The 27,891-nt window shown below is 35.2% G+C and overlaps 1 protein-coding gene across 2 annotated transcripts in view; it reads left to right on the top strand.

Moving 5' to 3' along the window:
- BMPR2 (bone morphogenetic protein receptor type 2) overlaps nucleotides 1–27,891 on the top strand; it is a 214,465-nt gene that overhangs the window by 101,622 nt on the left and 84,952 nt on the right. For both annotated transcript variants that reach the window (XM_020972823.2, XM_020972822.2), the window contains exons 2-3: nucleotides 10,204–10,374; nucleotides 10,589–10,759. In XM_020972823.2, coding sequence (XP_020828482.1) covers nucleotides 10,204–10,374; nucleotides 10,589–10,759 — 342 coding nt within the window. The remainder of the gene's footprint in view (nucleotides 1–10,203; nucleotides 10,375–10,588; nucleotides 10,760–27,891) is intronic.

The following is a 27,891-nucleotide window of genomic DNA, read 5'->3' as shown; positions in this document are numbered from 1 at the left end:
AAATTGGATCAGTTGCTCTTCATTGGACTAGGGAAGTTGCATGAGATATAAGACAAAAAGCATTGTGCTTAAATTCAGAAGTTTTGGGGGTTAGGTTCTCTGAGTCTGTGTGAGTCTCTCAATTTCTCTGAAATCTTCCATGAAATTGGAATAAACATATTTGGGGGGGGAGGAGCTAGCCTGAATAAATTTATGAGTCATAATAGTTAAGCACAGTCTAGAGACTGTTCTTTGGGTATATATGTGAAAGTACTGGGACTTTTGTGGGAAATATTCTTTCAACTGCTGAAACCATTATAACTTTAGCCACACTACTTTTAAACACTATTAGAGTCTCTCCTGGTTTAAGTGCTGAATTTGCCATAGCTAGTCCTAAGGAATTAATTTCAGATAAAGTATAAAATAGGAGAGTGGTAGTAATTTATATTTCTATAATGCTTTAAGGTTTACAAATCATTTTCCACACATCAAGTCAGCCCACATTTATTAAAGATCTGCTATGTGCCAGGCACTGTGCCAAGCACTGGAGATACAAAGAAAGGCAACAATAGTCACTGTCCCCAAGAAGTTCATATTTTAATAGAGAAACTGTGTATAAATAAAACAAGATATACATGCAGGGTAGAATGCAAGTAATCTCGGAGAAGATACCAGGCAGCAAGAGATACTGGGAAAAGCTACTTGCAGAAGGTAGGATTTTAGCTGAGTCTTGAAGGAAGCCAGGAGGTAGAGGTGAAGAGGAAGAGTACTGGTCTATTTATACTCTATTCTGGGGCAGGTTCATATTGTAATGGAGATGGGGTGACCAAAACCACTGGGAGCTATTTCCTGCTGTTCATCTTACTTTTAAGCTCCTTAGGAATATATAATGGAATAATTATGTCAGGTACATAATTTAATTTTGCATAATGAATAGTTATAGAAGGCTTTGCTATATCAATTTTAGAATAAAACACTTATTCTCATATGTTCTTAATTCTAATGAAACTGAGGAAGTTTTCTACTAATTATAGAGGTACACAGTAGATATAATGCTAGACCTGGAGTCCAGAAGACCTGAGTTCAAATTCAACTTCAGGCACACTGTGTGATCCTGTGTAAGTCACCTCTCTCAGCCTCTCTTTCCTTCAGTTGTAAAATGAAGATAATAACAGCACCTCCCTTGTAAAGTTGTTGTGGGAATAAAATGAGATAATATTTATAAAAAGCTCCTAACACAGAGCGTGGCACAAAACAGGTACAATGTAAATGCTTATTCTTTTTTCTCCTTCTCTCCATATATATTCAAAACCAGAAAGATTATTCTGAGAACAAATGATGAATAGGTGATTTTTTTCCCTCTTTCCTCTTTTAAAAGAAATAAACCACATTATTCAGTATTTATAGAGATGATTTTGATTTCTCTCCACGGCTAACAGCTAACTCCAGGTCAGGCAAGTTGATTTAGTGCCGTCTCTTCACACATTACTTTCTGCGTAGTCTCATGGTGTACAGAATAAAAGACAGCTGGGCATTCTAGACTTGAAGCATCTGTTCCTGCAGATGAAGCTGCTTCTTATGACTAGCAGGAATTACTCTACTCAGCATATGCGAGCAGAAAACACGACCCCTTTCTCCTCAGTGATTTGGCTAAATGTATACATTTAAAGGGGAGCAGGAATAAAATGTTGTTTCATTTTTCCATGTCACTTCTCAATTTTCGTTTTATAGGAAGCTATAAAAAGACCATAATTTTCATCTGTATTTTTTAGCACTCAAATGATGCAAAATTGTTGAGCATTATTTATGTTTCTTGTCAGAAGTAACAGATGTGCCAGTATGCTATGCAAAGCGAGTCAGACACAGTGTTGACCTCGAGGAGTTTACAATGCAATTCATGGACCTCTTCGTTCAGTCTTATAGAAGAGGCACCCTGGAAGAGACATTCAAATTTTCTAACATCTGGTCATTGTGGTTAAATGTAGAGCACCTACTACCTTTACTTGTTTAGTTGTGACTTTACTTTGTCTCCTGCACAGTGTTATTAAAATTTTTTTTTTTGGCTAGGCAGTGAGGTTAAGTGACTTGTACAGCTAGTGAGTGTCAAGTGTCTGAGGCCAAATTTGAACTCAGGTCCTCCTGACTCTAAGGCCAGAGCTCTATCCACTGCATCACTTAGCTGCCCCAAAAACTGTTTAAAAAAAGTTTTGCAATCCAAATTCTAGCCTTCCTTCTGTCCCCTTCCCCTTTCTGAGACAGTAAGCAATGTGATGTTACATGCATAATTATGTAAAACATTTCTGTATTATTCATTTTATACAAGAAGACTTGAATATTTTAAAAAAAGAAAGAAGGTGAAAAATGGTATTCTTCAGTCTGTATTCAGACAACATGAGTTCTTTCTCTGGAGGTGGATAGCATGTTTCATCATGAGTCCTTTGAGATTGTCTTGGATCATTATATTGCTGAGAATAGACAAGTCATTCACAGTTCTTCATCATACAATATTTCTGTTGCTGTGTGCCATGATCTCCTGGTTCTGCTCACTTCACTTTACATTAGTTCATGTAAGTTTATCCAGGTTTTTATGAAATCATCCTGCTTGTCATTTCTTATAGCACAATAATACCATCACAATCATATACTACAGCTTATTCAGCCATCCCCTAGTTAATAGGCATCCTCTTAATTTCCAATTCTTAATCACCACAAAAGGAGCTGCTATAAATACTTTTGTGCAAATAGGTCTTCTTCTCCCCAAACCCTTTTAAATTTCTTTGGGATACAGACCTAGTAGTGGTTTTGCTGGATCAAAGGGTATGAACAGTTTGATAGCCCTTTGAGCATAGTTCCAAATTGCTCTCCAGAATGGTTGGATCAGTTCACAACTCCACCAACAGTGAGTAAATGAGGTTTAAAATGAGGTAATATTTTTAAAGTGTTTAGCGTGGCACCTGGCACGTAGTAAGAGCTTAATAAATGCTTATTTAACCCTTTTCTCCCTTCCTTCCCTAATGTATTATGAATGGCCTTTATTTCTTTGGGTCAGTGTAGTTGAATTGCTATTATTTGTAAGTAAATTATGTCATATTTTATAAAATAAAGTTATTTACAAAGTATATTGTTAACATATGAGCCAATACTAATGTTTCTGCCAATTATATTTTAGAAGAGATTGCTTTTGAAAAAATATGAGAACTTGTGAAATTTTACTTTTACATTAAGCAGCTGACTTTTTAACTTTTTCCTTTTTTTAGTCTGGTACTCTATTTGGCTTAACTTTTCCCCCTTATTTCTTTTGTGAGGAATTTTATATTTCAGCCACAAAATTTGTGAAATAGTGCTATTTATAGTGTTTAATGCATGCCCAAGTTTTCTGCATTGCATAAGTTTTTAAGAAATCCTGTGAAATAAATGGCAAGGAGATTCTGAATATATGTTGAAATTATATCCAACCCAATCTGTATTGTCCATTTTCAGATTAATATATGAAGAAACTAAGGTTTAGAATATGGTTTTCTGAATTACTTTGAATATCCTAAGCAAGAACTTTTATGGTTTTTATTTCTTTGTTGTTTAGTTTTTTTGTACTGCGCCTGTGATTGCATTGATGTGAGGAACCCCTAGTCAGGAAATTCCCCTATACCAAAGTAAAAGGATATTAACTCTGCAACGCTCTGTTCTTAACGAGTAGCTAGATAATTCAAACCTCTGTAATAATCAACTCCTGCCTCCTGACAATCAGTCAAATTTATTAAGTGTTTACTATGTACCAGACACTGTCCTCGGTGCTAGGGGTACAAAGAGAAAAGTACAAAGAGAAAAGTGATGTAGTCCCTGCCCATGAGGAGCTTACAATCTATCCAGAGGACAATTACATATAAATATTTACATGATATATGTATATGTATACATATACACAAAAGATATTAGTTCATTGGGGTTGTAGATTGGTCAGGAAGGGTGTCCTATAGAAGATAGCCCTTAAGCTGAATCTTGGAGGAAACTAGGAATTGAGAGACAACAGTGAGGAAGAAGGTCATTGAATGTGCTGGGACAGCCAGTGCACAGACATGTGTGATGTGACATTTGAAAAACATCAAGAAGGTCATATGCTAGTTGTGTGACAATGAACAAGTCAAGGAACCTCTCAAGTATCCTGTTAAGATGAATTGACTATGTGTGTCATGGGACTATAAATTTGGAGATGGAAGGAGTATTAAAGGATGTATAGTTTAATCTTGTTTTCAGTTACGGAAATTAAGGCTTATAGATGTTAGTAAGTGGTACATGTGAGATTCAAACCCAAGTCCTCTTACTCTAAATGGAGCAAACATTCCACATATCACATATTGGGAGTTAACATATACCCAGAAAATAACAGCTCTGGACTAAAACCAAAATCTCAGATGAGACTTTTGGGTAAACAGATGCCCATTGATTATAGTGAGAATTCTAGAGAATAGATCCAAAGTATTAGAGTAGCAGGGAGAAGGATAGCAGTCTCTATCTCCCTCCCTAAAACTCCTCCAAAAAGATCTAGAAAACATCAGATCTAATCCTGAGTCAGGGAATCCAAGAGAAAAAAAATGAGCTACTCATGTTTACAGCCCTAGGAGGCATAGGGAGACAGAGAGAAAGATGTATAGATACTGAGAATGGGGTCTGGCTTGGAGTATCCCTCATAGAATGTTCTAGCTCAAGGAGCAGCAGTACACCAAGGCAGAAGGAGATCCCAGATCCAGGAAAGAGGGGCCTAAATTTGTGTAGCGTGCAGGCACAGGTGCCAACTGGAAGCTGTCATTACTATCCAGTTCCAATTCATAGGAAGGGGGAACTGAGGAGAAGACCTGTTCCCATCTGGTGTTCCAGATGAGGAGCAGTTGCAGGCCTTGGGCTGTGTGTGTGTTGAGCAAAAAGAAAGTTTGGAAGCAAGTAGCAGCTATGTGGCTCGGACACAAGGAAGGGAATCAGGGTCTCATAGGCAGCTTCTAGCCTAGTCTAATGCCTGCAAAGGAGTAAGCAAAACATGAATCCCAAACCAAAAGTAAGCCTACAGATCTGTCACTGAACCAGCAGAGCTTTGCATCTGGTTGATAATGTCTGAGTCCAGCAGCAGCAGTCTGCTAAAACTCTAAATGGGGCAAGCTCACAGGCCTGTTGCTCAGACCCAAACCCATGAGAGGAACTTATAGAACTCAAACCAAGGGAGGTAGCGATAAGACTGTATCCTAAATCAGACCACTTTGGGAGTTTGTATGTCTACAGCTAGAGCCTTCCCTGAGAACCTGGGAATAACGTAACACTTAATGCCCCAAGGAAACAGCAGCAGGACCAGCCTGGACATTGGCTGCAGACATAGAATCTAGTCTTAACATAAAGTCCCAAGTCAAGAAGATGGAAGATTAAACAAAAAAGATTCACACAATAACAAGCTGACAAGAACACTTAAGACATAAACTCAGAAGAAAATGCTTCAAAGAAAAACACTGCTTAGGCACAAATCAACTAGAATTCCTGAAACAAACAAAACAAGTGTTATATATTTCTGCATTTCTTTTTTTTATTAATTTATTTTGATTTATCAACAATAATTTCCATAAGCTTTGAGTTTTACATTTTTCTCCCCCTCCCTCCCCACTTCCCTCCTCAAGATGGTGTGCGATCTGATATAGGCTATACGTATACATTCCTTTTAAACACATTTTCACATTAGTCATGTTGTAAGGAAGAATTAGAACCAATAGAGGGAACCACAAAAAAGAAGAAACAAAACAAAACAGAGAAAAAAAGAGCAAATAGTATGCATTCAAACTCTATAGTTCTTTCTTTGGATGTGGATAACATTTACCATAGTGAGACTTTTGGGGATGTCTTAGCTCCTTTGCATTGCTGAGAAGGGTTAAGGCTATTAAAGTTAGTCATTGCACAACGTGGCTGTTACTGTGTACAATGTTCTGCTGTTTCTGCTCACTTCACTCAGCATCAGTCCATACAAGTCTTTCCAGGTTTTTCTGAAGTCTGCCTGAAAACAAGTATTACATAAAAAAGTGTTCAAAATGATTTTTTTATAAATTAAATGAGTGAACTAGAAGGAGAGAAATGGAAAAGAAATGAGAGTGATGAAGAAAGAATTGGAAAGGAAATTAACAGCTTGGCACAAGAGCTATACAATCTTGTCCAAGAAACAAATTCTTTGAAAATTAAAATGGACCAAATAGAAGCTAAGTGACTCCATTAGATCAGAAGAAATATTAAAACAAAGTCAAAAGGCTAAAGAAGGAGGAGGAGAAATAATAATAATATAAGGTATCTCATAGCAAAAACAACTGACCTGGAAAACAGAGGAGAAAATAATTTAAGAATGATTGGATACCTGAAAGCCATGACCCCCCCCCAAAAAAAAAGAAATTTAGAATCCTGTTTCAAGAAATCATAAAAGAAAACTATTAGACTTCCAAGGGCAGAACCAAGATGGTGGAGTAGAGAAAATTGAGCTCCCCCAACGTTCCCTTCCAAACAACTTTAAAATAACATTTCAGATTGAATTTTGGAGTGGTAGAGCCAACAGAAGGTAAAAGTGAGAGATTCTGCCAGCACAAGACAACATAGGAGGTTGGAAAGGGGATGTAGCAACAGGTCAGAAAGAGATTAATAGAGTATTTCTGTGCTACCACTGGATGCAGGACCAGATGCTGTTTGGCAGCTCCATTACCTATACCCACTTATACCCACCTATACCCACTTTTGGGTCATGGTTCAAGGGAGGAGAGGAGTACTTTCAGTCAAGAGGGTGTGAAAGCAGTATCACTTCCAGCCCCAAGGGATCAGGAACCCTGAGGAACAGTATCATTTCTGGTTCCAAGGGATCAGGAGCCCTTTCTGGTTAAGGACCAGGGTACAGACTAGAAGAGCAATGACCATACGTCTCCCCAGGTCACACACCCCCTTGGAAGTACCAAAAAACTTTTAGAATTACCTCTGAAAACAGCAGTAAGAAAAAGCCTGAAGTTTGAGAGACAGAGTCCTGTGTCCTACTCCCCCGTGTGAGAAGAGCCCAACATTAACATGAAGTTCCAAATCAAGACATGGGGTGGAAAAATGAGCAAACAAACAAAAGAATCTGACCGTGAAAAGTTACTGTGACAGGGAAGCTCAAGACACAAATTCAGAAGAAGACAATGAAGTCAAAATAGGCACAAGCAAAGATTCAAAGAAAAAAATGTGAATTGGATACAAGCCCAACAAGAATTCCTGGAAGAGCTAAAAATTTTTTTTCAAAATCAAGTAAGTGGTAGAGGAAAAATTAGGTAAAGAAATGAAAGCAAAGGGGAAAAAAATTATGAAAAGACAATGAAGATCATTGGTAAAAGAGGCATAAAAAACATTGAAGAAAATAACACGTTAAAAAAATAAAGAAAACTGGCCAGATATCTTAGAATGACAAAGAAAAATGGAGGTAGAAAGAATCTACTAGTCACCTTCTGAAAGGAACCCCAAAATAAAAACGCACAGAAACTTGATAGCCAAAATCCTGAGCATCCAGGTCAAAGGAAAAATACAAGCAGCCAGAAGGAAGGAATTCAAGTACTAGGGAGGCAATGTCGGGATCATACATGATTTAGCAGCTTCTTATTATAAAGGAATAAAAACATAGAAGAAAGAATGGGAATGTGATATTTCAGAAGGAATATCTGTCCTCAGAATCTATAAGATGAATATTCTAGAAGGCAAAAGGCCTTACATCCAAGAATAATTTGCCTAGCAAAACTGAGTATAATCCTACCAGAAGGGGTGGGAAGAATGGATCTTCAATGAAATAAAGGACTTTCAAGCATTCTTGATGAAAAGAACTTCATAGAAACTGTGAAGAACAAACACAAGAGTCATAAAAAGATGAACATAAACAATCATAAGGTATTAAACAAGGATAAACTGATTACATTTTTATATATGAGTTGATGCACATATCTCTTCTGAATCCTACCTTGATTTGGGATCATAGAAAGTGTCTAATTAAACAAAAGGCTTGAGAGTGATTCTGTCCTGTTTTGTTGGTATTAAAAGAAGAATGTAAAGGGAGGGAAAGGAGAATACGCTAGGAGAGAAAGGAAGTAGAAGGTTAGGGAAAATTATCTTATATAATTGGTATATACAAGTAGAAGTCTAAATAAACAAGGAGGAAGAGGTAAGAGAAGTGGCTAGTATTTGAACCTTACTCTTATATGCGCTGTGCAAAGGAGGTAAGACTATACACTCACACATACAAACACATACATGCAGAGTTCAGTCAAGAAATATTTTACTTAATAAATAGGATGGAAAGGGGAGAAGGAAGAATGGGGAATTAGGAGGGTAGAATAAAGGAAGGATTAGTCCTAAATAAAACAAATTCTAATGATATACAAAATTATTCATACTTCTTTTCGCAGAGACGAAGATTGGAAATTGAGGGAGTTTGTATTATTTGGAGAATAGTTAAAGAAGTTATGTTATATAAATGTTACTGAATGCTATTATGCCATAAGAAATGATGAAGGGGATGGTTTCAAAAAAACCTGGGAGGATTTGGGTGAAGTGATGCCAAGTGAAATGAGCAGAACTAGAATAATTTTTACAGTGATAACAATGTTGCAAAAACACACAACTTAGAAAGACTTAGGAACTTGAATCAGTGTAATGACTAAACAGAATTCTAGAGGATTAATGATGAAATATGCTACTCCCTGATAGAGAGCTAAAAGACTCAGTACTGATTAAGTTATATTTTCTTGGGGGAAGAGGGAGGGGCATGTGGTAGTATGTTTTGCTTGACTATTCATGTTTTAACAGTGGTTTTATTTTTCTTGCTTTCTCAACTGATGGTCAGAATGGAAGAGAGAGAAGGATTTTTAGAATCAGGAATACTAGGGTTTGAATCCTGTTTCAAATACCAACTAGCCTTATGACTCTGGCAAGTCAGTTAACTTCTCAGCCTCAGTTTCCTCATCTGTAAAATGAAGATAATAATAGTACTTACCTCACAATGTTGTGAGGATCAAATGAGGTTACATATATAAAGTCCATTGCAAACTGTAAAACACCTTAAATGCTAGCCATTATTATTGTGTTGTCCAGTGAGTACATTCTCTTTCCAACAAGAAAACCTTCTTGTCCAGTTAATTGAGGTTTCCCAGGAAGTCAAGGACTGTGTCTTTTGTTTACGTTGATATCTCTTGTGATACCTAGCACGGTGCTGAGCACATAGGTACCTAATACTTATTGATTATATAATTGATATATACAAGTAGAAGTCTATATAAACAAGGTGGTAATTTTATCAAATTCAGTAAAACAAGGCTGTATGTGAGAAAGTGGTGGTGGTTCATTTAAAGTATGGTGGTTCAAGCTTGTCCTTTGTGACTATTGATGATCCTTTCTTGGTATTGTACCATCCTTTGTTTTTTTTTTTTAATAAAATAAAAACATGCATTTATATCATTAATTCTATTAAGTCATGATGTACAATTCTGTTATTCATAGCTGAAATGCTATAGAATTTTCTAGAGTTATTCATTTATCTAGATAATAAATGTGTTCTTTCTAGGGCTTGTAATTTACTCATTATTATTAGAACATTTGTGTGATATATGTATGTCATAAACACTAGAGGATGTGAAAGTTGTGATCTCTTTGGGGATAAGTATGCATTTATTAATAGTTGTACCTCTTTTAGAATTGTTAAGATCTCAACATTGGCATTTCTCAAATATTGTAAAAATATTTTCTTTCTGGTTTTGGGCATGCATATGTGCAAACTGACACTAGAGATTCATATAAAGGCCAACTAGTGTGTACTACTTTCCTGCTAACAACTTTGTTCTGTTAAGGATACATTATTCATTTTTCTTCTCTTTTGGCTAGGATGATGAAGGGTAGAAAGTAAACCTTTTGCAAATCTGGTGTTGGCCATTTTCTTTTTTAGTGGGGAGAAAATGAAAGGTAGTAGTTCATTGGTCATGGATAATTGCTTTTATCAAATTATGAAAGTTATTTTCTTGCTGGACAATATAATATTACAAAATGAAGGAAGAGTAATTATTACAATTATCTTTTAGTGTTGGGAACAGAAAAGTGAAATCCATATAACTATGAACATTTTTTTTTGATAAGAGTACTATGAATTTTATTTTCCTATTGACTCCTTTTCTTTTTTCTCTCTTTCTTTTCTTTTTCTTTTTTTAGCTTCCCAGAATCAAGAACGGTTATGTGCATTTAAAGATCCATATCAGCAAGATCCAGGGATTGGTGAGAGTCGTATATCCCATGAAAATGGCACAGTTTTATGTTCAAAGGGTAGCACCTGTTATGGACTTTGGGAAAAATCCAAAGGGGACATAAATCTCGTGAAACAAGGCAAGTCATACTTTTCTGACGTAACATGATTTTTTTGTCTTATAGTTGCCTACAGGTTGTTTAATTTGGCTGCAGGAAAGAAAAATGCAGAGCTAAATTTAAATCCTCTCTAGGAAAAAAGTGAACATAAATGTATATACATGTACATATGAACACTAAATTTGAAAAGTGTGATTCTTCTCCTAATCTATTTTATATAAATGTTGCTTTGTAGGATGTTGGTCTCACATTGGAGACCCTGAAGAGTGTCACTTTGAAGAATGTGTTGTAACAACCACTCCTCCCTCAATTCAGAATGGAACATACCGTTTCTGTTGTTGCAGAACAGACTTATGTAATGTCAACTTCACTGAGAACTTTCCACCTCCTGACACCACACCTTTGAGTAAGTTAAAACTTGAAGCCAGAATTCTTAAACTATTCTTTTGTAATTAAATTTACAGTGGTCCCTTTATATTACTATGAAAAGGGTACATGTTAATTAATTTTTATAAAGTTTAAATACTTTGGGAAAATTGTCATCTCTTAAATCAGAAATGAGAGAGGAGCCTGGAATCCTAATAGAACAAAGAAGTCAGAGAAGTGCTTGCTGGATGTGAGCAGGCTGCAATACGTTACAAACCAGAAATTGTGCACAGGCAATAGTATGAGAATATCATTAGAGAATTGTACAACTAGAAAAAAAGAGGGCAGTTACATAGTGAGAGTCCATGTGCTCCATTGGTATCCTGCCTTTTCAGTTCTGTTGCTTGTTCTTCAATTTTATTTGTTATTATTATTATTATTTGATCATCTTAATGGATTCTGTTCATGATTTCTTCCATAGATTTTTTGTAAATATTGAATATTATTTTACAGTTTCCCCAGTTTTCACCTCATCTCATCTTCTGCTTTTAAAAATTGATGTAGAATCCTTCTTTAGTGTCAATAATATATTATCAATTTAATTTTTTCCATTAATACATTATTTCATTCATTTATGCTTAAGTATGCTTTTTTTTACTTTTCAAATATTTTTAATTAATTAATTTATTTTGATTTATCAACAATAATTTCCATAAGCTTTTGAGTTTTAAATTTTTCTCCCCTTCTCTCCCCACTTCCTTCCCCAAGATGGCATGCAATCTGATATAGGCTATACATATACATTCCTATTAAACATATTTTCACACTAGTCATATTGTAAGGAAGAATTAGAACCAATAGAAGGAACCACAAGAAAGAGGAAACAAAACAAAACAGAAGAAAAAGAAAGAGTAAATAGTATGCTTCGATCTGCGTTCAAATTCCATGGTTCTTTCTTTGGATGTGGATAGCATTTTCCATCATGAGACTTTTGGGGATATCTTAGCTCCGTGCATTGCTGAGAAGAGTTAAGACTATCAAAGTTAGACATCGCACAACAGTGTACAATGTTCTCCTGGTTCTGCTCACTTTACTCAGCATCAGTCCATACAATTTTTTCCAGCTCTTTCTGAAGTCTGCCTGCTTATCATTTCTTATAGCACAGTAGTCTTCCATTATATTCGTATATGATAACTTGTTCAGCCATTCCCCAGTCGATGGCCATTCCCTCAATTTCCAATTCTTTGCCACCACAAAAAGAGCTGCTCTAAATATTTTTGTACATATGGGTCCTTTTTCCATTTTTATGATCTCTTTGGGATACAGCCCTAGAAATGCTATTGCTGGGTCAAACGGTATAAGCATATATTTCTGCAAGGATTTTAGTGCCTAGATCTTTTATATTGCTGAAGTTTTTCATTGAATCACAGGTTTAAAAATTTTTTTACAATTCATTTTTCTGTTCATAGATGAAAGTATTAAAGTGCTCTAGAAGTTGCAGGATATAAAATAAACCCACATAAATCATCAGCATTTCTATATATATTACTAACAAAGCCTAACAGCAAGAGATAGAGAAATTCCATTTAAAGTTACTGTAGACATTATAAAATATTTGGGAGTCTACCTCACAGAAAAAACCCAGAAACTATATGAACACAATTACAAGAAACTTTTCACCCAAATAAAGTCACATCTAAATAATTGTTTCAGTTGCTCATGGATAGGCCGAGTTAATATAATAAAAATGACAATTCTACATAAGTTAATTTGCTTATTCAGTGCCATACTGATCAAACTACAAAAAATGTTTTATAGAGCTAGAAAAAATAATAACAAAATTCATCTGAAAGAACAAAAGGTCCAGAATATCAAGGTAATTAATGAAAAGAAATGCAAGAGAAGATAGCCTAGTCATACCAGATCTTAAATTGTATTATAAAGCAGCAATCATTGAAAGTACTTGGTACTGGCTAAGAAATAGAGTGGTGGGTCAGTAGAATAGGTTAGGTACACAAGACACAGTAGTCAGTGACTATAGTAATCTACTGTTTCATAAACCCGAAGACTCCTGCTTCTGGAATAAGAATTCACTATTTAACAAAAACTGCTGGGAAAACTGGAAAATAGTTTGGCAGAAAATAGGCATAGACAAACATCTTACACCGTATACCAAAATAAGGTCAAAATGAGTACACGATTTAGATAGAATGGCTGATACAATAAGCAAACTGGGAGAGCAAGGAATAGTTTACCTGTCAGATTTATGGAGAACAGAAGAATTTATGACCAAACAAGAGATAGAGAACATTATGAAATGCAAAATGGATAATTTTGTTTACATTAAATTGAAAAGCCAATGAAACCAACATTAGGAGAGAAGCAGAAAACTGGGAAAATTTTTACAACCAATGTCTCTGATAGAGGCCTCATTTCTAAAATATGTAGAGAACTGAGTTAAATTTATGAAAATAGAAGTCATTCTGAAATTGATAAATGGACAAAGGATATGAACAGGCAGTTTTCAGATGAAGTAATTAAAGCTATCTATAGTCATATGAAAACATGCTGTAAATCAATATTGATTAGAGAAATGCAAATCAGAACAACTCTTAGGTACCACATCACACCTATCAGATTGGCTAACATGACAAAACAGGAAAATGATAAATGCTGGAGAAGATGTGGGAAAATTGGAACTCTAATGCATTGTTGGTGGAGTTGTGAACTGATCCAGCCATTCTGGAGAGCAATTTTGAACTATGCCCAAAAGGCTATAAAACTGTGCATAGCCTTTGACCCAGCATTACCACTTCTAAGTCTGTATCCCAAAGAGATCATACAAATGGGAAAAGGACTCACATGTACAAAATATTTATAGCAGCTCTTTTTGTGGTGACAAAGAGTTGGAAATTGAAGGGATGCCCATCGATTGGGGAATGGTTGAATAAGTTGTAGTATATGAATATAATGGAATATTATTGTGCTATAAGAAGTGATGAGCAGGCAGACTTCAGAAAAACCTGAAAGACTTATATGAACTGATGCTGAAGGAAGTGAGTAGAACCAGGAGAACATTGTACACAGTCATAGTCACATTATGAGATGACTAACTTTGATAGACATATCTCTTCTTAGCAATTCAAGGATCTAAGACAATTCCAAAAGACTCATGATGGAACATGCTGTCCACATCCAGAAAAAGAACTATAGAGTCTGAATGCAGATAGAAGCATGCTGTTTGCTCTCTGTCTCTCTTTTTTTTTTGTTTCTTCTTTCTCGTGGTTCCTCTCATTGGTTCTAATTCTTCTTTACAACATGACTAATGTGAAGATGTGTTTAATGTGAATGTATATATTGGGCCTATATCAATTTACACATCTTGAGGTGGGGGAAGGGGAGAGATGGGGAGAAAATTTGGAACTCAAAATCTTATAGAAGTGAATGTTGAAAACTAAAAATAAATAAACAAATTTGTTTTTTTAAATAAGTGCTCTAAGTGTGAGGCAGGAGTGCTGACTCAGGTTGGATGCTTTGATATGGCTTTGAGGTTATGGAGAGGTCCTTATACCTGTTATCTGGTTGATAAAGGGAAGAGAGAAGGCAGGAACCTTTTAAGTTTTTGTGGGGAGTAGAGTGAGCAGTGGTGGAGAATTTATCCAGAAATGGCTGTAATGTAAAATCAAAAGGCATCACAACATTTAAAAAAATGAAATGAAACAAGTGAAAAATTTTGCAGCATTAAATTTTTGGGGGAGTAGGGTACAACATAAAGCTTTTCCACAATTGTTTTTTCTAACTGAACTATGTACTTTTAGTTTAATTGTAAAATAGCAAGGAGTAGAATTCTCTACAATTTACAAGAGCTATGCCATCTCCTTAGGCCCATCTATATGAGCAATTATAAATTTTTATTTATTTCATTTTAAATCAGTCATTCATTGTTATTGTGTATAAAAACTAGTTAAGTAGTAAGTGTTACATAAAATAATGAAGCAGCAATAACAGTATTTTCAAGGCTTTCTTCAGGGCCTGTTTTCCATAGGTGCGATTTTTACTCACCGTATTAAAAATATATTAGAAAAATATATATAGTAGTTATTTAGACATACTTTAAACTGTTATATGTTAATATGATGAGTAATGAGGAAGACTATAATACATCAAGTAGAATTTTTTTCTTGTATGTTTTGAATTAATGTTTCAACTTAAAGTTTTATTTCATTTATTACTTATCATTCTAAATGTCCTTCTCACCCCTGAAAAAAGAAGCCTCTAAATCAGTTAATAGTAATTAGTTTGATTTATTTTAGGATTAAGTTTTCTTTCCCTAAGAAGAGCTGAGCTAGCATAAATATTCCTTTAAGCCTAAGTTACTTATAGATTTTGTGAATACATATTTTAACAAGATTTAATAGTAGTTAAGTTAGAATAGGAAAATATATCTTTATAGAAACAAAATAATAAAGTGATACAGTAATTTAAGATATAATTTATGATAAACTGTAAATTATAAGATATAATAATAAATTAAAAATAATAAATAAAATAATAGGGTTAAGCTTAAATATCACAGGACTCTTTACTAAAGGTCGGATTGCTCTTTTTTAGACAACTGGAAGACTGAGAGTAAGGGAGAGGTATCTCAGCTCACCAGAAGTTTTTCTTTTAGTAAGTTAGTTCTTCTTTTACAGTGAGCATTATAGACCCATAACAAAAATCCTTAAAGGACCACTGAAAGGAGCCTTCTCAAAAAAATTCACAGAATGGTAGACATGAGTTCTAAACCAATGAAATGTTGAATCTAGGAGTTATCCCACTCTAGAAACTCCCTGTTATGACCCCTACACGCCCAGTTGCCAAATATTGCAAATCTACCTATATCTCTGTTCTTTTAAAACTTCCCTATCCCTGTAAAACTTACGAATTAGCCTCATGGTTATTTGTTTTCTGTTATAAAATAAGCTCTGTAAACCTGTCAAGGAGTCACCAATCACTGAGGGATTAGTTGACCTGATTTAATGGTAACTTGCTGGCCTTACTATTAAATCATTTTCTCTCAGAAGTAGTAAGCCTCAGAAATTTTCTTTTTTTATATATAAATTCAACTCCCAGAAATACCAGTAGTGATTAGTAGACTTAGTAAGTGTTAAATGGCCACATTATTCTAAGCCAAGGGTGGGGAACCTGCAGTCTCAAGGCTACACATGCCCCTCTAGGTCCTCAAGTTCAGCCCTTTGACTGAATCCAAACTTCACAGAAGAAATCCCCTTAATAAAAGGATTTGTTCTGTGAAACTTGGACTCAGTCAAAAGGCTGAACCCAAGGACCTAGAAGGCCACGTGTGGCCTCAAGGTGTTGGGTTTCCCACCCCTATTCTAAGCTTTGTACTAGTACTATCCTGGGGACATGAAGACTAAAAAGTCATGGTCCTGGCTCTTCAAGGGTTTACCTTCAATTGAGGGAGAACAAAATGGACATATACAAATGAATATAAAAAATAGACAAAATTAATACAAGGTGATCTTGTTGGGGAGGGGAGATACATGAGGAAGTAATCAGGCAACGTAGCCGCTATTCCATGTCCCAGCCACAGAGCATGGTTGGTGCCACTGCATGCATAGTACCGCTTTTTCACACTTGGCATGAAACAGTTTTCTGGATTTGGGTTTTCTGTCCAAATCATGTTCCTAGAAGTCAGAAGAGCTTCATTGTAGCCCTAGTTCTACCTCTAGCCTACTATGTGTATGTGATGTTTCTTATCTAAATCTTATTTCTTCATCTCTAAATTGAGGTTTGACCAAATGATCTAAAGGCTTCTTTACAACTCAGAAATTCTGTAATATTCTATTCCCACTCTCCATCTCCTAGCTGTGCCTTGGGCAAACTGAGTTGCAGTAAATGCTTCTTTGTCTTCTATCCAGAACTTAACTTGAGGTCCATGAGCTTTCTTTTTCTTTTTTGCATTTTCTTTTCTTTTTTCTTATTTAGTATTTTATTTTTCCCCAGTTACGTGTAAAAACAGTTTTAAACATTCCTTTTGTAAAACTTTGAGTTCCAAATTCTCTCCCTTCTTCTCTCCCCACTCCCCCCACCACCACTGAAATGAAGGCAAGCAATTCGATATAGGTTATACATGTATAGTCATGCAAAACATATCCATAATACCATGAACATTTTTTTAAAAAGGTTTTGATAATTGCATTTTAATATATTTTATTTCCTTTTCAATTCTAGATATTTTACTTTATGCATTTAAAATGTTATTCTGAGAAATGTTCCATAGGTTTTATTAGACTCTCAGTGACGTCTGGGACATACAAAACAGTTAAAAACTCCTGTTCTAAGGCAAAAGTTGAGTTTCAGTACTTACAGTGGTGAAAGAGGCATTTTAAATGGCTAATATATTAATAGCTTAATTAGATAGATAGATAGTAAACACTAGAATTTCTGAGATTTTAAGACATTATTAAAGAAAATAATATCAAAATGAGGAGTATCTCAGCCAGATGATTTCAGAATTAATACTACAAATCACTCGTTTTAAAAACTACTCCCAACTTGTTTAAAAAAAAATTCAGCCAACAATATCCTGTTTTCACTTAGCAATTTGTACCTAGCCATGGTCATTTGTTTTTGTTATATTGGGTATATTGGGTTTTATATTGAGTTTATTGGGTTTTATATGCTGTGTAGAAGGGGAGAACATTTTTACTTCCTTCAGAAAGAACAAGAAATCTAATTTTCACTTGGTTTTACAAGTTGAACAGCATATAATATGAGCTTTGGGTTAACTTTTCTTTCCAAAAAGCAGTTCTCCTTTATTCATTACATGACAGGTGCTTAGCTGGTGTCATAATTGAGAGTCTGTAACCTTCTGATCCAAAAACAAAAACTCTACCAATCAGAATTCTGGTACTGTGTTCTTTTGTATAGGTAGGGCCTGGAAACCTCTAAAGCTAGGGCCGTCATTCAGAAATTTTATTCCAACTATTATGTACTTTCTCCAAAAAGAGAAATGACATGTGGGTAAACTTAGCATATTCATATTCAGTTGAATATTTACTTTTTATTAATCTTAATGAAAGTAACTTTACACTGAATAGAATATCATATTTTCAGGCTGTAAATTATAGGTGTCTGGCCAAAAAGAAAAAAAATTATGAATCCTGGGATGTAGAGAATAAAATAAAAGTATTTCAATTAAGAAAGGAACATTTTCATGACTGTATAGTAATGTTTCCCATTTCTCATCCTTCTTGACCTCTCAGTGTTTTACATAGCTGATCATCCCCAACTCCTACATAAACCTTCCTTTGATTTTTGTGATATTGCCTTCGTCTGGTTCTTCTCCTATCAGTCTTACTCGTCTTTTTGCTGCCTCAGCAGTCATACCTTTTCTGTTCATTCTGGGTGACCCCTAAGGATCCGGGCTCATTTTTCTTTTATTTCTTTATCTTTATTGGTAATCTCATCAGTTCCCATAGATTAAATTCTCTATACAGTAGACTTTCACATCTATATATCCTGCTTTAGTTCCACATTAACAACTATCCATTGGTTATTTCTCTTAAGATGTTCTTATGTAGGAATGTCAAACTCCACATATCTAAAATGAAACTCATTATCTTCTCTAAACTTAATTTTTCTCTCAACTTTTCTGTTTCTGTTAAGGGAAACACTTAATTACAGTCATTTCAATTCAAAATCTTAGAGTCATTCTAAACCTTTCTGTTACCCTCCATATCTGGTCAGTTGACAAGTCTCATCAATTCTACCTTTTAATGTAGCCGTCATCCTTCTCTCCACCCTTGTTCAGGTCCTGATCATGCCTTTCATGGACTCTTGCCACAGCTTCCTAAGAGGACTCCTTGCTTCCAGTCTTTCCTCACCAATTCTGCCAAAATAATTCTTCTTAAAGCACAAATCTAACCATTCCAATGTCCTGATTACTTTAGTGACTACTTATTGATTATAAGATAAAATACAGACTCCTCCATTTGGCATTTAATAAAACCCTGAACAGTGACTACAGTTTGCCTTTCCATACTAATTAAACATTATTCCCTTGACACTGTCTGCATTCTTGCCACACTGACCCACTGGTTATTTTCCATACTCAGAACCCCATCTGCTGTTTCATTGCCTTGGGTGTTGTCTACCTTCTACTGAAAGCTTTTTCTGATCCCTCTACTATCGGCACTCTCCCTCCTAAAATCATCATGTGTATGTATTTATCTATCAAGTATTGTTTTCTCTACAGTCAAACATTTATATTTTGAGGGCTCTAGACATAGTGGATCCTTAATAAATGCTTCTTATATTATAGTGGGATTACAAAGTACAAAATAAAAGGTATTTGGTAGTGTAACTATGTAGGAAAGAATCACTTAAAATAGCATGAAATTTAGTACCAAGTTAATGCAGGCTTGAGGGGGCTACATGTGGTAATTAAATGTCTCTGTGCTCCAAAATAACACAAAGTCAAAGAATCTCTGAGTTAGAAAGAACCACATAGACCATCTAGTCCAACTCATACTGAACCTCACACCTGGAAAGTGACCATTTGTCTTCTACCATCAACAACAGGAGGGCAGCCACCCTAAGATTTTAACATAACAGCCCAGATGTACTTATTGAGAATGTAGAAATGTCACTGAGGAGAAAAGAGACAGGAAAAGCAACCATATCAGACCAAGGGCAGAGAGAGATCTGTGCTAGAGATGGCAAAATTGTCAAGTCACTGACAGGTTGATTTACAAGACATGTGACAGAGGGAGAAGATGACTCCTTGCCTGAAGACTTCTAGTGAAGAGGAATAACACCTCTTGAAAAAGCCCACGTTGATTTTGGATAGTTTTTATTGTTAGGAAGTTTTTCCTTGTCTCATGTCTAAATTTGCCTTTCTGAAGTTTTCACCAGTTATTCCCACTTCTGCCCTCTAGGGCCAAGAATATGCATCATCTTCTGATCTCCTTGATGATCAAAATACCTTGAATTTTGGTGGTGCTTCACATAGCTTTCAAAACACTTTCACATATGGAAACTCTTCTCTTTTTAAAACACTACTAACCAGTCAGCCAAAGAATACATCACTTTACCCTTGAGTATCCATAGCCCAAAGGCAACAAGAACTGTTATTTCATGAGACATTTGGTCACTTCTTGTTGGAATTGCTTATGGTAAGTATTTGCTAAAAGAATACCATGAAAGTAATTGCAATTTATGTACCAATGTATCTGCAAAAGGTAATTGGGGAATTCTACAAAGAACTAAATAAGACCATCCAAATTAAATCAACATATACTTTGATACTTGGTGACTTCACTGCAAAGGTGGGAATAGATGATGCTAATGAGAAATATATTAGAAAACATGGGTTAGGAATAAAGAAAAAGAAAAGTCAGAGATTTTCAGAATACACAGAAGCCTCAAGCTTCTATTCATGAATGCTTTCTTTACAAAAAGAATTAGGAACTTGGCACAGTGTGCATCAAATGACATCTCTCTCTCTCTCTCTGTCTCTCACACACACACACAAATTATATTTTAACAGAAGAAAGCACTTGTTACTCATGAAGGATCCATTCCTGAATCAGCTGTCTATGTACAAGTCATGCCACTAACTTGCTAGAGGAAAGATCAGAATTAGTAGAAGTTAGATATAAGTACAAGATAGTATAAGTAGAAGGAAAAAAATCCTGATGTATTTAAACAAGTCAATTATGAAAAATGGGTAGTGAGAGAATAATAACATTAATTTTTTTTCAGTCATTTTTCAATTGTTTCTGACTCTTTATGACATCATTTGGGGTTTTCTTGTCAGAGGTACTGAGTGGTTTGCCACTTCCTTCTTCCACTCATTTTACAGATGAGGAAATGAGCCAAGCAAGGTTAAGTGACTTGCCCAGGTTCACATAGCTAGTAAGTGTCTGAGGCCAGATTTGAATTCAGGGAAATGAAAGAATCCTGACTTCAGGCCCAGTACTCTAACCACTACACCACTTAGCTGCCTGATATAAAAGATTTCATGAAGGTAAATCAATTACTACTACGTGGAAATCAACAGAGCCTGAATAGTTCTTTCGTCAGCAAATGTTTTACTTGCCAAAAAGTGACACAACAGCCAGTCAAAACTAGATCATAATATAAAATCAACTGCAAAATTTTACAAAGAAAGGTTATGGGAGATTATGAGCAGCATAACCTCATGAAGCAGAGAGAAACAGTGGAGGATAACACCAATGTAAATATAGCTTAGCAAAAGGCCCAACTAAACACAGTCAACCTGAGAGCATTTAAGAATGAAAATATAGGGAGGACAAGAAACAGAAGAATGAAAAAGATCTGCAAAGATTTTTATAATAAACTTTTTATCATCAGTGACAGAAGGGAAGTCACCCTTGGATTCTAACATAGCAGCCCAGATGAGTTTATAGAGGAAATAGAAATGGTGCTAAAGAAAGCAAAGACAGGAAGAGCAGGCAAATGTAGAGAGAGATCTGTGCTAGAGGTGTCAGTAATGTGAAGGAATTGGAGGATTGAGTCACCAAGTATATGAAGAAAGAAGATACCAAAAGCATGGAAAGCTTCTCAGACCTTAATAATAACCAAAAAAGTGGAGAAGGAAAAAAGCAATGAACTACAAGACTATATGCCTGCTTTCCCATCCATATAAAAATTTCCCGACAGTCATCTACATGTAGATCAAAGACAGCCTCCACAAGGGTAATTAATAGGCAGACTTTTGCAAATGATAGTTCATATTAACCACATTTTTTTCATTACATGGTTGAAAGATGTAGCAAATATAAGATCCTACAGTCTGATTACAAAAAGGTCTTTGGTTCAATAACAGAAGAAGTAGCCTTAAAAACTCTTTTCCAATGAGCTATTTCATTTGTAGTGCACATTCATTCAAGGTTCTTTGAAAGACATAACCTAGTGGCAAAAAATTAGAAATTGAGGGGATGCCCATCAATGGAGAATGGCTGAACAAGTTGTAGCATATGATTGTGATGGAATATCATTGTGCTATAAGAAATGATGGGCAGGATAGTTTAAAAAAAAACAACCCGAGAAGACTTTTATAAACTGATGCAAAATTAAGTGAGCAGGAGCAAGAGAACATTGTATGCAGTAACAACAGCATTTTAAAAAATAATATTTTATTTTTTCCCAATTACATGTAAAGACAATTTTTTAACATTCATTTTTTAAAAATTTTGAATCCCATATTTTCTCCTTCCCACTCTCCTCTTCCCATTCCCTGAAATGGTAAGCAATTTGATATAGGTTATACATGTGCAGTCATGCAAAACATATTTCCATATTAGTCATGTTGTGAAAGAAAACATAGACCAAAAGGAAAAAAAACATGAAAAAAATAAAGTGAAAAATAGCATTCTTTGACCTGCATTCAGACTCCATTAGTACTTTCTCTGAAGGTGGATAGCATTTTTGATCATTAGTCATATGAAATTCTCTTAGATCATTGTATTGCTGAGAATAATTAAGTCATTCTCCGTTGATCATCATATAATATTGCTGTTACTGTGTGCAGTATTCTTCTGGTTCTACTCACTTCACTTTGCATCAGTTCATGTATGTTTTTCCAGGTTTTTCTGAAATCAGCCTGTTCATCTTTTCTTATAGCACAGTAGTATTCCATTACAATCACATACCACAACTTGTTCAGCCATTCCCCGATTAATGGGCATCCCCTAAATTTCCAATTCTTTGACACTACAAAAGTAGCTGCTATAACTATTTTCATAATATAGCTCCTTTTCCCTTCTTTTCTTTTTTATCTCTTTGGGATATAGACCTAGCAGTGGTATTGCTGGATCAAAAAGTATGTACTGCTTTATAGCTCTTTGGGCGTAGCTCCAAATTGTTCTTCATTGTGGTTGGTTCAGTTCACAATTCCACCAACAGTACATTGGTGTCTCAATTTTCCCACGTCTCCTCCAACATTTATCATTTTCCTTTTCTGTCCTGTTAGCCAATCTGATAGGTGTGAGGTGGTAACTCAGATTTGTCTTTATTGCCTTTCTCTAATCAATAGTGATTTAGAGTTTTTTTTTATGTGACTGTAGATGGTTTTGATTTCTTCATATGAAAATGTCTGTTCATATCCTTTGACCATTTATCAACTGGGAAATAACTTAACATTCCTTTAAATTTGACTCAGTTCTCTGTGTATTTGAGAAATGAGGTCTTTATCAGAGATACTTGCTGTAAAAAATTATTTTCTAGTTTTCTGCTTTTCTTCTAATCTTGGCTGCATTGGTTTTGTTTGTTCAAACCTTTTTAAATTTAATATAATCAAAATTATCCATTTTACATCTTGTGATGCTCTCTGTCTCTTATTTGGTCATAAATTCTTCCCTTCTCCATAGATCTAACAGGCAAACTATTCTTTCTCTCCTAATTTGCTTATGATAGCACCTTTTATGTCTAAATCATGTAACCATTTTGAACTCATCTGAGTATGTGGTGTATGATGTTGGACTATATCTAGTTTCTGTCATGCTGTTTTCCAGTTTTCCCAGCAGTTTTTGTCAAATAATGAATTCTTATCACAAAATCTGAGGTCTTTGGGTTTATCAAACACTAGATTACTAAACAACAGTATTGTAATGATGATCAACTGTGAAAGACTTAGCTTTTCTGATAAATACAACAATCCAAGACATTTCTGAGGGACTCATGATGAAAAATGCTATCCATCTCCAGAGAAAGAACTGATGAACTCTGAGTGAAAATTGAAGCATACTTTTTCCCTTTTCTGTGTTTCTTACTTTTTATCACTTTTTTTTTACAGCATGGATAATATGGAAATATTTTGCATGATTTCACATGTATAGTTGTATCATATTGCTTGTCTTCTCAGTGAGGAGGGGGGAAGAGAGAAAGAGAGAGACTGACCGAATTTGGAACTCAGAAAGTTTTTTTGAAATATTAAACTTATTTTAATTCTTTGTACATAGATGTTAAGATGAAAACAAAACAAACAGTGATGTTTACATAAAATATCTCATTGCAGCAGTATAGATACATATTCTTTAATTGTCATATTTTAGAGCTAGGTAGGACATTTTTTTCTCTTTTTTATTAATTTATTTTTAGTTTTCAACATTCACTTCCATAAGATTTTTAGTTCTAAATTTTGTCCCCCTCCTTTCTCTCCCCACTCTCCAAGACAGTGTGCAATCTGATATGGGCTCTATATGTATTCATATTAAACATATTTTCACATTAGTCACGTTGTAAAGAAGAATTAGAATCAATGGAAAGAACTGTGAGGAAAAAAACAAAACAAAATTTAAAAAAAGAGACCAAATAATATACTTCAGTCTTCATTCAGACTCCATAGTTCTTTTTCTGGATGTGGGTAGCATTTTCCATAATGAGTCTTTTGGAGAGATGTCTTAGATACTTGGCATTGCCGAGAAGAGCTAAGTCTATCAAAGTTAGTCATCACACAGTGTGACTGTTACTATGTACAATGTTCTTCTACTTCTGCTCATTTCACTCAATTCATGTAAATCTTTCCAGGTTTTTCTGAAGTCTACCTGCTCATCATTTCTTATAGCACAATAGTATTCCATTACATTCATATACCACAACTTATTCAGCCATTCCCCAGTTGATAAGCATCTCATCAATTTCCAATATTAAATATTTTTAAAATGAATGTTGAATGACATAACCAAAGAGAGAAATTTGTTCAGCATATCATAAACATCAGTCAAGGAATAAAATAAGGAGATTTATTCCTACTAAAAGTGTTTCCCATTGAGATGGAGGAATGCCAGTGCAGAGCCCAAGTTGAAGAGGACATCCCTAAAGATGGTGAGGTCCTTTGATGCTCCTGTTTGTTGATGACCTTGTCCTACTCTTATCATGCCCTAGAGCACTACAGAACATACTGTAAGAAATCCATAACCATTCAAGAATTTAGCCTAGCCATGCATACACACACATACACACACACGCGCGTGCACGCGCGCGCGCACACACACACACACACACACACACACACACACACGGATGAAGAATGTTTACTGTTCAATTTAATACATGCCTTTGAATGGAAAACCTATATTCATTTGCCAGTGAATATATGGACCTGGGGCAGAAAGTACAAATGCAGGAGGAAGAGGCTGGATTGCCTTAAGGAATTTGCAGATCTCCCTACAATAGTGTCCCTAAACTTCTCTCACAAAAGACCATATTTTTAATGCCAATATTCTACTAGTGGTGTAGTGTGTGTGTGTGTGTGTGTGTGTGTGTGTGTGTGTGTACGTGGACAGTTTTTGGAGACAGTAATTAGGAATAGCTGCGTCAGATGTATATTTTGAGCACCTGAAAATGTTTACAAGTTAGCAGCATATTAGATAAAAATTTATTTTTAGGCAAAGCTGGGTATAACAGTTAGGTCTGCTATAACTTGTTTATGAGCTCCTAAAAATCACTGTGCTATGTAAAATCACACTTGAAAATCACAGGACTTATGGGAAAAATGAGATTAGGGGCACAATTCTCAAAAACTTCAGTGATCTTTAAGAAAAGATAAGAACCTAATAAAATGGTAATACAGCTTGATATGTGTATAAATATATGTGTGTGTGTGTGTGTGTATATATATATATACACACACACACACACACACATATATATATATACATATATATATATATATATATACACACCCATTAGTTGTTGACAAATATATAGAAATACTACGGTAGAAAGAGTCTGTGGCCTCTAGCTACTGATTGACCTTCACTCCAGGGCTCAGAGATGAACAAATCAGCTACTGCTGGTGAGAAGGTGACCGCAGCTCCAGAACTAGGACATATCTATACATGGGCAGGTGGTAGGGATGAAGGGCTTAGGTATAGACTAGCCCCCTTCTCCCACAGCTCCTTCTACTCCAGAAGATATACAATAAATATGCCACTTTATACCTTGAGAAATACCTGAAGTTTGTGGAAATAGGTGTTGGAAGGTTCTCAACTTAACAGTTATTGTGAAGTGCTACAGTTTTGTACATTCTCACTGTTTCTTGTGGATGAAATCCTTCATAAACAAGCAAAAACTTCACATTCTTCTCAGATTGCTCCCTCCCATATAAATCACGTTAGAACAAATTTTCATTTTCAGAACAAGTGTTACAACAAAACCAACTGTACATAGTAGTATTGGACTTGGAGTCAGGAAAATCTGAGTTTGAATCCAGCCCCAGACACATACAAATTATGTGACTCTCACCAAGTCACTTAGATTCTTTCAAACACAACTCATCAATAGAACGGGGATAATAATAGGACCTACCTCCCCGGGTTGTTTTGAGAATCAAATGAGATAACATGTAAAGGATACTTTGCATACTTACAAGTACTATATAAATGCTACTACTCCCACTACTACTACTATCACCACCACCACCAGTGCCATCTCCTCTATCACTACCTCCACTTAGCTGTCTCCAGAAACAGTTTCATATACCTTTGGGACTCTTTTTGTGCAGGTCCCAGTCACCACTGTGATTGCTTAACTGGTGGTGATGCCTACAACTCTCAGACCATCTCATTTGCAGATTAGCCCATTATTTCTGTTCTGATTTAGATAGAATCCTTCCAAAATCTGCCACCCTAGAAAGTTTCTCTTTTCTATTTCTGCATGTTATTTTGTGACAAAAGTAAAATTAGAAGGGATATTACATATGGGAACAGAAAGTAGAAAAATTTTAAAGCGAATACTGTTCTGGAAATGACCATATACACTTTTTTAGTCACCTAGTAGAACTGCTGTTTTTAGGCTTATTTTCAAGTTTTTTATAGTATGGACCTACTTATATAAATTTCTCAAAATCCTAATTAGCATGTTAGTCTGTAAGACTTTGTTTTTAAAAGAATAAAGCAAAGGGGGCAGGTAGGTGGCTCAGTGGATAGAGCACTGGCCCTGAAGTCAGGAGTACCTGAGTTCAAATCCAGCCTCAGACCAAACACTTGACACTTACTAGCTGTGTGACCCTGGGCAAGTCACTTAACCCCAATTGCCTTTAAAAAAAAAAGAATACATTTCTGGTAAAAAGAATATGTTTCACTTACTTTCTGTGTGACTTTGAGAAAGTCATGTAAACGCTCTGCTACTGAGTTTCCAGATGTTTAGAAAGGGGATACTTCAAAGCAATGTTCAAATCAGCTACATTGGCAATTCTACCTGCTCTTTAGGCCAGTCTAGTCATAAGAGCTTTTTCAGTTGGCCTTGTCTAGAAGTGACAGGATTCTATGATGAATTGATTAAAAATTAAGGAAAAAAATTGTACAGGCAACAAATAGTGTTGGAAAAGAAAATGCAGTGGACATGTTGTTGCTTTTCTTCATTTTTATCTCTTTTCTATTCCTAAGTTGATTCTTTAATTTTGTGCAATTAACTGATTTATTCATTATGGGTTAATATGGAGTTATTTGATTTTTAAAAAGAAATATTTTCCATTCCCTAAGAGGTATACAGACCTTGGCATCATCTTCCCTAAGACTAAAAAAAGTAAAGCAGGAAACTAGTCTATTAGCATTTAAAATATATGTGTATATATATGTATATGTATATATATATATATATATATATATATATACACACACACATATGTATATGTACATACATATATATATCTTATTGAAGGAATTGCATGAACAAATGAATGAAAAAACATGTATTAAGCGCTTATGATGTGATGAACATTAGGATACAACTGTTTTCAAGGAGCTTACATTCTAAAAAGGAAGACGATAAATTTGTATTCGCTATAAGTCAGGTAGAAGCCCTTTGTAGACCTTAAAGTACAAAATCAGAGTATTAAATGTCATTTACACTGCTAAAACCTTATCTACTTATGATATTGAACCATGTGACAGGACTGACAGGACCAAGACATAGAATGTAGGGTACTGAGCCTGGAGTCAGCAAGACATGATTTCGAATCTGCCCTCAGACATATGCTAGCTGTGTGACCTTGGGCAAGTCACTTACCCTCTGCCTCAATTTCCTCAACTGTAAAATTTGAATAATAACTTCACCTCCTTAGAGAGATGATTTGAGGATAAAATGAGATAATATTTGTGAAGTACTCAGCATAGTGCCTGGCACATGGTAGACATT

Source organism: Phascolarctos cinereus, unplaced genomic scaffold, assembly GCF_003287225.1.
Source record: "Phascolarctos cinereus isolate Bilbo 61053 unplaced genomic scaffold, phaCin_HiC Scaffold_7;HRSCAF=346, whole genome shotgun sequence".
In the NCBI taxonomy this organism is placed as follows: domain Eukaryota; kingdom Metazoa; phylum Chordata; class Mammalia; order Diprotodontia; family Phascolarctidae; genus Phascolarctos; species Phascolarctos cinereus.
The sequence above is the reverse complement of the archived record's forward strand: the minus strand, read 5'-3'. Positions and strand labels throughout refer to the sequence as shown.